At 38.6% G+C, this 14031-nt stretch overlaps 2 protein-coding genes across 2 annotated transcripts in view; both read right to left on the bottom strand.

Annotated features, from left to right (window-relative positions):
• The window catches only part of ZC2HC1B (zinc finger, C2HC-type containing 1B), a 9358-nt gene extending 4961 nt beyond the window's left edge, over positions 1 to 4397 (bottom strand). The window contains exons 1-3 of the mRNA XM_010295823.1: positions 4361 to 4397; positions 2948 to 3012; positions 480 to 599 (exon numbers count right to left, since the gene is read on the bottom strand). Of these exons, the coding sequence (XP_010294125.1) occupies positions 480 to 599; positions 2948 to 3012; positions 4361 to 4397 (222 nt within the window). The remainder of the gene's footprint in view (positions 1 to 479; positions 600 to 2947; positions 3013 to 4360) is intronic.
• A 1283-nt stretch (positions 4398 to 5680) lies between these two features.
• LTV1 (LTV1 ribosome biogenesis factor) lies at positions 5681 to 13779 on the bottom strand (the record flags this gene model as incomplete). The annotated part of the gene is made up of 10 exons (XM_010295707.1): positions 5681 to 6173; positions 6772 to 6972; positions 7685 to 7737; positions 8043 to 8182; positions 9150 to 9277; positions 9763 to 10012; positions 10790 to 10910; positions 11831 to 11918; positions 12958 to 13146; positions 13648 to 13779. Coding segments are annotated over 10 exons (1416 nt in total), but the record flags the coding sequence as incomplete, so codon positions are not given.
• Between the last annotated feature and the right edge of the window lie 252 nt (positions 13780 to 14031).

Raw genomic sequence — 14031 nt, 5'->3', positions numbered from 1 at the left:
CTTTCCCTCCAGCTCTGTAAATAAGTTCAATTTAAATACATTTTTAAACTCTTGAGTTCCAAAGCAGTGAATCTCTGTAGCTTCATCTGTAGGAGATTCGGGGCTACTGACAGCTCTCAGGTTCAACCCGGGGCATTCATGCACCAACCATCTTGGGTTGTGTTCTCTTTCAGATTAAGTGGAGGAAGCTGTCAGAGACTCACGTAGTCTTTAAAACACATACACGAACATTTCCTAGAAGAGCAGAGACGCTTATGTGCCCAGAGTAGTCACGACACCTACTGGTTTGGCTTCTGAATGGAGAAATATTCTCCTATACTAGCAGCACAAGGAGGGAGAGGAAAGAATTTGGCACCAAGTCAAGCACGTATGTGAGACCCATCCACAACATCCAGGCTTTGTCCTTGGAGGAAACAATAGCATTACTGAATGAAAGACTTTACATGGAGATAACACACACGCTTCAACTTTAACTATACCTTTTGGGGGGGCTGCTTCTTCACAGAGGTGATTTCTGTTCCCTGCAGTCTCTGTTTCAAAGAGCTGAAGGGCTTGCGCTTCTTATTGAAGACTTTCTTGCATATTGGATCATGTCTCAGCTGGGATGCAAAGAAAAACAGTCATTTATGGGTTGAAGTCATGCTTGGTTAATGATGCTTCCTTAGTCTTTAAAATTACTTCTATTCAGGAGCAGGGACCTGAAGCAGTATTTATTTCGGGTTCAGCTTAACTCCTGAAGGAGTTCAGCAAAACTTTAAAAAGCTGTCCAAGTACAGCTGCAGTTTGACACAAACAAGAAATAGAAGCCATTTTCAGTTTGTTCTTTTCAGGGAAATGCTGGAGGCCAGCACAAATAATGACTTACAGAGAAGAATTCTTCACTATGAGGGTGGTGAGGCAGTGGAACGGGTTGCCCAGAGAAGCTGTGGATGCCCCATCCCTGGAAGTGTTCCAGGCCAGGTTGGATGGTGCTTTGAGCAACCTGGTCTAGTGGAAGGTGTCCCTGCCCATGTTGGGGGTGGGAACTAGATGATCTTTAAGGTCCCTTCCAACTCAAACTATTCTATGATTCTAAGAACAGACTGGGTCTGTGAACAGGAACAGTCCTGTTGGACACACATCACACCACCCCCCCGCCACTTGCTTTTCTTTCTTCCTTGGTTAAGAGGGAGAACAGACTGATCCCGTTCAAGGGGCTGATATTTACATCATTAGTTCTTTGAGTTTCGGTAAGAGTTCCAGACTGGGGGCTCCCCTGGCAAACAGCAGCACTGTCCATCCCATCAGCACCACTGAAACAGCGACAGCCCCAGGCTGAAAAAGCTGCAGACCAGCACAGGTAACCTGAAGTTTTCAGAAGGAAAACTAGGGATAACAGGGAAAGCACAAGGAAATTTTAGGTAGGTAGGTAGACATCCAGTGCCAAATTTGTGGAAGAGCCGTGCCTCACAGCCAAGGAGGATTTAAGGTTCAGAAGTGTCTCAGATTTTAGCATCAACCTCAGTCTTCTGCAACAGGATGGGCAATCCCCTTTGTGAGGAGCACCGTGAAAGTGAGGACCGAACTATGTCCTCTCTTGTGTGCTGAGGATCACACCTATTTGAGCCTAGCTGCAGCTGGTATTAAAGACCCCATTCCTATCTACCTTTGCTTGCTCCCGCTTTCTAGTTCTCAGTTATTCTTCTTGCTCTTCTCATTAATTTCTCTATGCCATCCACTCTCTTCCCATATGAGTTAAGCAGCTGCCTGAGCAAGGCATTTTGGTTACAGCTCAGCTGGGCCAAAAAAGCACCTCACTCTACTATAACACACATTTCTAAATTCTCATTTCCCTTTGAACCTTTCTACTCATCTGCTTCAGGTCCTTGCCTTCTGTTTCTAGACATTTTTGACAGCAAACTTGAGAGGAGGATTCCTCTGCAGGACCAAGAGGGCAGGAGACACCTGTGTCTTGCTCACTGAGGAGCACACCAGTCCTGCATCACCAGGGCATGGACAGGCATTACAGGACTTGTCACTACGACTAGCATGAGATAGATACAAGAAATTTCCCGCCTCCCCAAAAAACACAGGTATCTGTCTTTTCAAATGATTTCCTAGATTAAACCATCATGTTCTTCATGTATCTGATCCAAGATATCAAACGTGGAACTACTGACACAGGGTAGTTCCACCTTCGTCTCAGCGCTCACAGTTGCTCAGCCTCCAGTGTATTTTTCTTGCCTATTTTTTTGTAAACTACTTTTAAGTTGCATGTGTGTGTTATATATATATTCAGTGGGGCTGATCTGATCTACCACCGAGCCACAGGATCAGTAATGCAAACTGAGGAGGGGAGGGGTGCATGCAGAGCCACCCCCCTTGCAGAAAAAGCCCGCAGTTGGGTTGTGCAACGCAAACTGTGCAGCCACCCATTTAGTTTGTAATGCAGGGATCAGGGAGGTCAGGGGGAATCTTTTCATTCACTTCAGCAGGCTTTGGAACAGAGCCTGGTGCCCACATTATGCTGTCAAAGGGACTACTTATCAGATGGTTGGTTAGTCTATTTTTCCCAGGAAGCCTGAAATAACAAATTCTGCCTAGAAACCTGGAACACAAAGGAAGCTTCAGGTTAGTAATTTATGTCTCACCAAGGGATAATATGTTATTTTAAATGCCATATATAGTAAACATCTGCTTTTGGACAAGCAAGTAAATTAAGACAGTGCAAGACTGCAGATTAAGTCACAGTATTTCTGTGCACATTCACAGTATTTCTGTGCACATTCATTTATTCTCTAATCAAAGTTCACTAATGAAAGCAGTTGTTAGATCATTTGCCCTTTTAAATATGCGTTCAACCCATTTCTCTGCTAGCGGCCACCTCCTCCTTCCCCAGTGCTCGCCACCCCTTTCAGCTAAACGCGCTGACATTCCCATTAACAAAAAAAAAAAGGTTTCATTTTACCAGAACATCTTGTGCAAAATGTCTTCCACAGGTCGTACAAGGAGCCAGATCTTGACTTCGGGCAGCTGTGTAGAATTCAAACCACACAAGAGTCTCAGTTAGACAGTGCAGGATGGCTTGACTACAGCAGAGTCAGCGTTTGGACTGAGCCCTTGCTGAAACAGTATTTCGTTGTCAGACAGGGACATCTGCAGTCATGTGCCAGGGCTCCCTGTTGCAGAACTGCCTCGCTTGTCTTGTTCCTATGCCGCACAAGCTCTCCTTTGCTACGATGGACAGCTTTTTGTTTTCTGCACGACTGCTCAGGTATGTCCTTTCACAATGACCTCAGGGCTGGGCGAGGAGACAGCGGACGAGAACTTGAGTTCATCGCTGCCTAAATTCAGGGAGGGGGGCTGGGAAGGAAGAGCAGGTGAGCTGCACCCAGATTTATTCCATTTTGTTTATAAGTCGTCAGGAGCCAGTGATGCCCAGTAAGTAGCAGGTGTCACAATAAGTGGGACACGATCTTCCTTCTCAAGACAGAACGTTTCCATGACGTGCTGAACAGCATTCCAACATCTGACTTTGTAGATGTCAAATTTGTGGGGATTTTTTTGTTTTTAAATCATTCTTTTTTTGGCAAAAGAGGTTTTTAAGTTACATAGAAAGTAGTTCTAAGCCTTTCTGACTCCAATGGCAGTCACATATTCTCATTTCAGAGCAGGAACATTACTTGTATTAAACAAACACAGCTTTTAGGAAAACTTGAACAATACCAAAGGGCCTTTTTCATGAGACTTGGGACCTACAGAGGACAAGACTTCTCATTTAAGTGTTCCTTACCTGCTCTTGCTGAAACAAAAGAAATCCTTGTCTTGCTGAACAGATGAGAGTGCTTTTGCTTCTTACCTTTCCCAATAGATTTTACCACGCTCCAAGGCACAGAGTTAAGGTTACTGCAGTGTTTTGTTGATTACAAGAGTAGAACAAAGCAGTTCTCTAATCTTCTTGACTCTTACTCTATTGCCTCTGTTTAAATGTGTTTCCATTTTTGTTCCCAAGCAACATCTGTGTGTGCTTAGTCTGGACTATACTCTTTCTTTCAAGCGTCTTCCTCTGTCACCCCTACTAGTATTCTGTTCCCATCCCCTCAAGGTTTTGACTGACATAGCTTTTTTGGGGGGTGGTTTGTTTTTTGGTTTGTTTTTTTTTAAGGAATTTAGGTACAAGCACAGTATCACTGAATCAGCAATGAGAAGTCAGGAAAAAGGACCATTTGCCACAGCAGATTAGTTACTTTAAACACGTGCAACAGCAGATGAATTAAGGACTAGTAAAGAACTTGTGCACTGCCTTAAGTAAAGATCCTCCTTTTCAGTAAATCACAAAATCACATTCCACCCAGACCACTGAACAACATCTGTTACTCACTTGTTCCATTTAACTCCTTTCCTGGTATCCAACTCATCTCAACATAATGGTTTCTCAAATTTCCTCTTCCGTGTTGCTGTCACGAGGACTAGGTGGTCAGTCTTCATTACTCAAAAGCTCACACTTCAAGTTGCCGTGCATCAGCAGTTACATAATTAACAATTATGACACAGGCAGACCCTCCTTAAGCCTATGAAACATATGAAAACTAGTACAGATATCAGCTAAAAGAAAACCCTGAAACTTTTTCTAATCTTACAGATGACTTCTACTGATTTAAGACAGACTCATCAACAACTTTAGAAAATGAAGGCTTAATCTAGATGTGAATACTGTATTGACACCTCAGTTTTCTCAGCAGTGATCAAGAGACTTATAGACTTAAACACCTATTTATTCCCTTCTCCAAGACCATGCTCCTTTATCAATTAGAATATATTATAAAAGCCTCCTTCCAATAAAAACCAATTACTTTGCATTGTTTCTATACATTAAAAGGCCTCATCAGTCCTTCTGTTAGCTTGTCTCCATCTAGTATTCACAAAACTATTTAAGGAATATTTAAAATGCTTTGAATTTCATAGTAGTCAAGCCATTCTACTGATGTGTTGTTTACCGTGTTCCTTACCGGTAAAATGGTTAACTTTTCACCCAAAGGCAGAAGATTGCTCAGTCCTAAAGCTGAGGTTTTCTTAGGCATACAGAAGGATTCAGAAGGATTGACTCCAGAGGTATGGACTAGTCACTATCAGAATAATTGACATGCAGTGTATAGAAATTTAAAATCACACCAAGCCTAAAGACACTGGCCCTCTGCTCACCTTCAGAAAGTCTTTGTGATAACTGCAGTGGGTCATAAGTTTGTATTTCAATAAAACTAAACAATGCAAGAGCAGAATAATATTATTTCAGGAAATTTTGCTATCTATCTGCAACATACAGTATTCTTCTAACTATCTGCTGTTTTGTTTGCCATACTACTCAGACTGAGTACTTTCAGCAAAGCTGATTTCAACGGCAACGGCAAGGGTCATTGACTGCTGCAACTGCAATACTTGTTGCGACAGATTTTATTTTCCAAGAAATGTAAAACTCAGGTTAGGTAACAGGGATGTCTAGCTACACAACAGCTTTCCAGACACCTCTGTTTACAAAAGGTGCTTACTATTATCTTTCATAATAGTACCCAAACAATAACTAACCAACCCAGAAAAGAACTAAGGAATAGGTGAAAAATCCTTGAGTTACAAAACTGTGCTATACCAAGGCACTGTATTTAACCATCAGTATAAGGAAGAGAAGACATAAATGGATATTTGCTTTGTAAACTGAAATAATTTATTAGAAAAATCTAATCATATTAAATCTGTAGGATTCTGATAGATGTATTGAATAGATTCAACAAATATATATATAAAACTGTGATAGCTTGTAAGAAAAGTATTTTTTAATAATGTTAATAGATTTCTACTGTAATGAAACTGCAACAGTTGCCATGTCACTCATGACAGAATAGACATCACTAATACATTGTTTTATGTATGACTTGACTTCAGAAAGAGTGACAAGTTACTGGTTCTTGTTACAGTAACATCTGAATAACCTCCTTTGAGCATGACTGGCAAAGCTGAGTGAGCAGTTCCCTTCTCAATACAAATGAAAACTTAAGGATGTTTCCACAGTAAGTTCTTCAGTTTCATCAAGACAGCTTCAGTCCTTGAACATTTTGTTTCAGATTGAGCAACTCTTTTTCTTGCCTTGTTTTCTCCAATTTGAAGGCTAGCTTGTTGGCTTTCTTCTCCATTCTGCGTTCCTGTGCATACAAATAATCACAAATTTACAAACCAGGCATAAAACGCAAGAAGAAACCATTCCAACTAACAGTTCCAGATCACGAAAACAGCAGCAATCTCAACAATATTGTTATTTATGGCAATAATCATTAGCAGTCAAATTAACATGTGTACCACCAGCATTATCATCTTTAATTAACTGAATATGCTGGCAATTTCTGTCCCTAAATAAAACAGCTAGTATATCATTGTGGCCAACTACGTTTTCCACATTTCTTTCAGAGACTTTTCACTTTGTGTGATCTGAAACATCTGTTTTCTTTGCTTCCCTAGATAATAAGGAAATATGAGGGCTCCTTCTGAAGTTATATATGTAATAGTGGCCACAATAACAGACCAAAATTTCCATATAGGAAATTAGGATGACAAAATTATGAGGTTAACTTTCTTTCCAGTAATTTTTTTTTTTAAAGCAGCAATAATTAGTCCTTTGAGACCAGCAAGTTTTTCCCATTAATTTCCAGACACAAGAAAAAAGGAGCTTTAAAAAAAGTTCTTAAGACAGAATTCAGATAATATAACATGTTTTTGCAGGGTCTTATTTAAAACAAGGCGTACCCTTCGCTCCTCTTTTATTGCCTGTTTTCTAGCTTTCCGATCCTCTTTGCTTTCATCTTTGGAACGGGGCTGTGTTGATGCTCTTGGCAGGTCACTGATATTAATCATTTGCATGCGTTCAATCTGCTTAGCAGTAAGACCTTTCTGAGGCAAGATATGTAGGGGAATTCCGGTCTTCTGGGAAATTTTTATTGGTTTGGGCTAAAATAGAGAGCACATATGTATTAATGGTCCCTAGCTTTCTCTCCAAGAAGTGCACATCACACTGCCTTATCAGTATGAAAACAATACATTCAGATATTAACAGTAATAAAAGTTTAAGTCTCCTCATGCTATTTTCTTCCCCCGAAAAATGCACATTAATCCCAAAGTAAGAAATCAAATACACCTGTGAGCAGAATCTGGCCTCCCAGAACAAGAAGAAGTTTCTCTCTTATTTAAATATTACTGGGGGCGGGGGGGAAGTACTTAAGTAGGCACTTAATATTCCTTTATAAGCTTTCAAGAAAAAAAGTTTTTCTTGAGAAGAAAACCTTTCTTTTCTTGAAAAGAACACATCTGGAAGGTCAGGCTGTGCTCCAATGATGGGAAACGTCTAGAAGGACAAAGAACTACAATAAATTGTATCAAACTGTAGAAGGGAAAGACAAGCCTATTTTCAAGAAAAAAACCCTAATATGTGGTTGTGAGACAAAGATTACAAAGGTCTATCACAGATAACAAGAAAGTTCCTTGCTCTCTCTGTTTCTGTCTAGCTATTACAGAAATTTCGAACAGGGCTAACACCCTCTCCAACCCTCTTTTCTGTGCTCTCCTTCTTTCAAGGACAGATATCCATTGAGAAAAAAAATCATTTTTGTCTCAAATTTTCCCAAGCCAGGTTGTTACTCAGAATAAGTTTAATGATTTTTACCTTTGATGGCTCCTTAATAAGTGTTGGGTGGTTATACAGGTTTGAATATGTACCTAAGTCACGAAGAAAAAAAAAAAAAAGAAGAAAAAAGTAGTGAAGAAAGGCTTGCAAATAGAAATTAGGTAAATTTATTATTAATTGTACTACTATTTAGTCTTTGAAGATCTAAAATTGCAAGAATTAAGTTATCCACACAAAAGCAGTAGTTTTATCTGGCAAGAATTCCTGCTTTTTTTTTTGCTGTTGTGCTCCAGAATCATAAACCATTTTACCTAAAGCACAGTTAAAAAAGTGCTGAGATCACCTATCATTTGCTTTGAAATCCTAGGAACAAACAAGTGAACTCCAAAATACTTACTCAAAATGGATTCACAATCCCACTTTTCTTTTGGTTCCTCAATAACTACAGCTACTATTTCTTCCTTTTCTTCCTCACTTTCTGCATTCACAGAAGAGTCTAAATCTTCACAGGGTTCAAGAGCATCCAATTTCACACAGCTTTGAAGTACAGAGAAGAAAAAAACTAAGGTTTATCTTTTCTTTAAAATGTATAATTATGTAAAACCAGTCTCCCCTCAGTAGAGCCCCAAACCAAAGAAAGCTATTCCTAATGAAACTTGTAGCAAAAGAAAGTTTTCTTAAGTGAGCATCCCCAAAATAAACCAAAACATTAGGACAGGAGACATAGCTGTCAAAAGAAGTTTTTCTGCATTTCAAAATTATGTGGCACACAGTATTTGTGATTGGAGAGCAGGAAGAGAAGAGGATATACTTTTTAGTCTGTAAGCAAGGCAGCTCTAGAGGTGATTATGTACTCTGCTACTGACCAGTCATCCTTCACTACGAGGGACATGTTACCGTATCTTTCGAAACACAAGACTAATGTGACAACATTTAGCCATTTCACTTTGGGATATTATCACTTGCTTTAGGACAAAGTGAATATACTGTGGAAATGCAGTCTTACATAGATACAGGGTTACTTTATAAGCACTGATTTTTGCAGTGCTCAAGACAGTGGCACCCACGCAACAGTCGCCTGCAAGTTTATTAGCATGTAACTAGGTATGCAGAGGAATCAGCTGCATAGCAGCAGGACAGAATACACATGGCTACACAGTCTGTTAAAAGAAAAGAGTAAAGGTGTAAGGAGAAAGGTAAGTTACACTAAAAAAGGGGAAAAGGAGAATGCCTCTAGATATTACTTACACTGAATTCCATACAATTATACAAAAGGAGCATAATCTCACATAAACCAACAAACTGCCTCCGCTTCATTGCATCATCTCCTAAGTTAAGACCGACACTGTGACATTAAAAAAATGGGTAATACTCATACGTAGCTGCTTTTACTGTGGGATGTAATCTTCAAGTACATGAACTAGAAACAACATACCCAAACTTTCAATCTAAATACAGGATTACATAACTACTTATGTGAAGCGGTACTTCTGGGAATACATACTTCTTTGCTTTCTCTTTGTAGTAATCATTCAGGACTTCCTGCAACCGAGCATTGTCTGTGTTAATATAGCCTTCTAACTCCATGTTATCCAAGGCTCCGATTTCATCTTCATCAAACTGTTCAAAAAACTAAAATAAAGAAGTGGGTATCTGTAATTAGATCACATTTGTTGTGCAACTTCTTGATAGCTTAAAGAAGATCTACACATTTCTATTTGTTCCTTTTTCCTCTCCCCTCTTGGCACAGTGGGGAGAAAGGCTGAAAGAAGAGAATCTTTACCAGGCACTTGTACACGATTTGTTGCATTAAACTGAGTGTCTCAGACAGAAGTGTAACAACAACTATGAATGCTCGTTATGGTGACTGGAGCAATTTTGTTTAACTGTATCAGTGTTAGGCCTTTTAATAGTAATTAACACTATAACTTAATTAACACAAGCCTCTTAACTCATGCAGTATTAAATGTGTAAAGAACAGCTGTTTGATGCCCTGACTACTGAAGGCAGTAAGAATTTGCACAGGCACACAGGGCACCACCTTATGAGATGAATCAAAAGACAAAGCAGCATTTAACACCCTTAGGTTTAACAGTTAGAATTTTGAGTTGCCTCACCTTCTCAAACCTGTCATCCAACAAGGTTAACTGCTCATTCCTTCTCATTACTGAAGATGTCATAGAATATTCTGTGAAACGACTCCTAGTTTCTTCTTGCATAAAAAGAAATTCTTTTGTCCGTCCATTAACTCCATCATCTGATAAAAGACCTTCTGAATCATAGTCTTTATCATTACTGCAACTATCCTTTTCATCACTACCATCCTCCACATCTTCCCATTCATCTTCATCCTCAACATCTGATCCCCTGAACAGAAGTACAAAACAGCGTTATAACAACAACACAGACCTTTCCACGGCTATGACCAATGTTGGGCTATCTGAAACTATCTGGCAATAATAGATTTAAACCTTGAGAGGGAAAGATAAAAAGTGATTATTTTCAAGCCAGTAAAAGAAAAACAAGTTCAGCAGTAATGGTGTTGCCAAAGTCAGCATAATAATACTTTTGTCTGAGAGCTGGAAACATTTCTGATAACTGTTGGATCACACATCTGTGCACTGAGAGTGAAGTTACGTTTACACTCAGCTATACATGTCAAAGAAGGAAAAGAACAATATTAGTTGCATTCTTGAACATTGAAACTAGCAAAATTTCTCACTGTTCATGAAATTACGAAAATTATATCAAAACCTAAATAAATCACATGAAGCGTTTGTAAATGTTCTGGAAACACCTGTTAGCCTTCATCAATATCGTTACTGACATATTTTAAATGTGATAGATGGTAATGTTTTAAATAGTTCAAGAATCCTATTATTCCATACATTGCATCTGTGAACAAATACATATAATCCATGAGCGCAAAGTAACAAATGAAACCCATCTCTTGGATAATACATGAAAATTTGATTTTGTAAGCTACCACCCACATAACAAAAGGCAATACTCTTTTTCCTTTAAGACACCTAAATATTCAATTTGAAATCTGAAACCATTCTTGCTTCTACAACACCACATGAAATAACAAATAGCATCATTCCTATTTACATATGACAAACAGTTCTACAAAGCTCTATCTACCCTTTCTGTGGTTCATTTGCTTGTAGAACAAAATCATCGTCCAGGATATTTTCTGGATTGTCAAAGTCAAAATCATCATCAAGAGCTGCAACAATATCAGGGTCAAAATCTAGCCGTGGTCCTAGAAGTTAAAAAAAAATTCAAAACATAAATATATAAGTTTCTCTGACATTACAAAGATACTTTCCTGAATAAAAACCAATCCAACTAGACTGTTAATTTGCACTAAGGAAAGATTAAACCTAAGAATCACAAAATTCCTCAATAAAATTTGTAGATTTGATACAAGCCAGGCAAGTCACCAGCCTTTTGTCTATTTTCCTCATCCAGAAAAGAACATTTCCCAGAGGTCTAAGCTTCCATAAATGTACTTTACTTAGAATATTGTAGAAGAAAAAATATCCGAGTTAAAGCACTGTATCACCAACTGCCAACCCTAGCTCCCACCCCCTAAAATTCCCTACATTACAAAAGGTCAGAAAGTGTTTTTCTACTGCAATTAACAGAAGTGTCTTTAGCATCCTTCTGTCAGGACAGAGAGAATTACCACAATTACTTCCTGTTATAAAATATTAAGTAGCTGTAAAATGTATCTGTGTTTGTACTGAACATTCACTACAAAAGCATACTCACAGCCTGTAACACTGAAATAATACTAATGAAGGAAAGTAAACACTCAGCATTTGAAAAGAAAAGAAATTCTGAGAGCGATAATCCAGTTCCAGACTTGGATTCAAGCAGATGGAGTAATCAGTGAATAGTATTATCTACAGTTTTCCCCTGTTATTAGTTTCTATTTGCTACACAGTAGTGAGAGCTCATGGATTCCACCTCCCCCAAGCAAAGCTAAAAAGCTATTATTAGTGAATCACAGAAATAGGTCTCCAATTGAAACACAGGTCTCTCATAGATCATTCTTTATGTCTGCTACTGAACCTGTTCTAAATCAAAACTAGTATCACACTGTAATCAAAGCCATAATTACCATCTAGTACCTAGATGACAACTCACACTACAGCAAGGTAGAAGATATAATGATACCTGAAACAGGAGCAGCTTTATTTAACAAGCCCACATCCTCTTCAAATTCTGTGGCAAATACCGAGGAAGGCAGCTTAATAGATGGAGCCTTAGAAAAAGAAAAAACCCCAAAACATCACAATATACTTGTTCTCAGTTTCTCACCTAAGCTCACATTAATAAAAATGTTCAGAAAATCATGTGACCAAAAGAAACTCTGTGAGTGCTACTTAAATATTAGGACAAGTGCTACTTTATTGGTGGCAAATTTTCAAAGTTATGCAATGAAAGCTAGGTAAAGGATTGGCAGCATTAGTTCTCATGTCAATATTCACCAGGTATAGAGACAGTATTTTTGCATCTCTGAAGCTTTTTAGAGAATGGTTGTACAGCAGGCACAATGAAACTTGTAATTTTTTTTTTGTTTTGGAAAACACTAACACATTTGAAATTAGCCCTTTATTGAAAGGCTTATTAAAAGTTTCCTAACATGCACATCTAAAGTTAATTTTAGATCTTATGTAGTATCACCAAACTGTACCTAAAATGTATTTCTGACTAAGAACATCAGTTTCAACTGAAATTACAGTATTTGGTTAAACCAAACACCCTCAATTAAAAGTGACCAACTGGTAGTTGCATACTTTATTGCTTGAAATTACTTACTGATTTTTCATTCCAACGTGATCTAGCATCATGAAATTCCACAAGTTATGGCAGCATCTGAAAAGTTTGCTTTTATTCCCTCTGGGTTCTGTTATATTCCACATTAAAAACACGGTGTACTGGTAATACAACCCAGTATATCCATAACTCGCAGAGCATTCAAAAGTTCTAGAAATCTTAAAAACAAATGCCAACCGCAGAAAAACACATGACTTGTTCAAACAAATACCTTTGTAAGCCATCTCTGTCAAGAAAAGCTTGTCATGGGTACACAAAGTGTTTTAACACTGTGCTAGCAAAATACTGTTATCAATAAACTTTGGCTTGTCAACTTTTTAGTTGTAGGAAAGTCTGACTGCAGGCCAAAAGAATCCTATGTAGATAGATAGATCACAGTCACAATTAACACTTGTTGAGTATGATTAATGCAGAATGCTAAACTCCAAAGAACAGCGTAAGATTATTAGCAAAATACTACTTACTGCAACTCGCTGAATTTCGTCTTCTATGTGCCCCTCACGTGTGACAACAATTTTGCTTTGCTGTCCATGCACAAAAGGGACAAGTTCAGAGGGACCAGAGGCTTCTTTTAGATGCTGCAAATAGTCATAGTCATCATCAAAGAAGACTCCATACTTCCGCTGCTCTTCCCTCCTTTGCTCTTCATGCCCCTTGGAATTGTAAGAAGAAATACATTTAGATACTTAAGCCCATTTAAAAATTATTAGCAAAAAGAAGAGTAACACATCTATTGACAATGCCTGAATTCTGAAGTCTTTGTAGTCCTCTCTCCACTCATTACCCTAATGCACAGCCAGTTAGAATGCTGAACCAGATGGTGACAATGTTCGGGTACTGTCTGAGTAGGACCTTAAACAACTTTTTACATAAACAGTGTAACTAACAAAGCCTGTTTTTTCAGGGTGGGTCTGGCAATTTTGGTGGTTGTTATTTTAATACATTTATATGCCTAATGCCAGTTAGTCATCCTTCAACCCATCAGGTAGTAACTCACAACTATCAAATTCCCTACAACACCCCCTTCTTTTTAATAAGCTGGATTGAAACCTACCTTATATCAGGTTATGTTTTTGAATTGTGTGATTGCATACCCACTTTTCTCTCCTGCAGCATTTCTTATCTGAATGAATCTCAATATTAAGAGTATTTACTTTTTGTGTAGGCAGCAGAACTCTCTGTGGTGCAGTATCATCAGCAGCAAGTGGATCTCTCTGACTTCTGTGCACTAAGTGAAACGTTACTGCTTTCTTCTTCTCTATGAAGGGTTTCTTTTTCTTGTGAGGCTAGGAAAGGACATTTGGTAATCATTAATAAAAAATTAAATACTAAATGCACCTAAAAAGAATATTCTACCTGGAGCATGTTACTGTATTCCCCTTAAGACAATTATCTTACAAACATGTACTTAGAGACAATGCGAAAATAGACTAGCGGTAGCTTAGCTCTTCTCACCACATGCACAACAGCCCGGCCCTCGGCCCCCCAGCACGGCTTCCCCACCATCAGCCCGTCTCCGCCTCCGCCTCGCCGCCGCC

This window comes from Phaethon lepturus, unplaced genomic scaffold (assembly GCF_000687285.1).
Source record: "Phaethon lepturus isolate BGI_N335 unplaced genomic scaffold, ASM68728v1 scaffold650, whole genome shotgun sequence".
NCBI classification, from domain to species: Eukaryota; Metazoa; Chordata; class Aves; order Phaethontiformes; family Phaethontidae; genus Phaethon; species Phaethon lepturus.
Note: the sequence above shows the minus strand (reverse complement) of the source record. Positions and strands in the feature narration are given on the sequence as shown.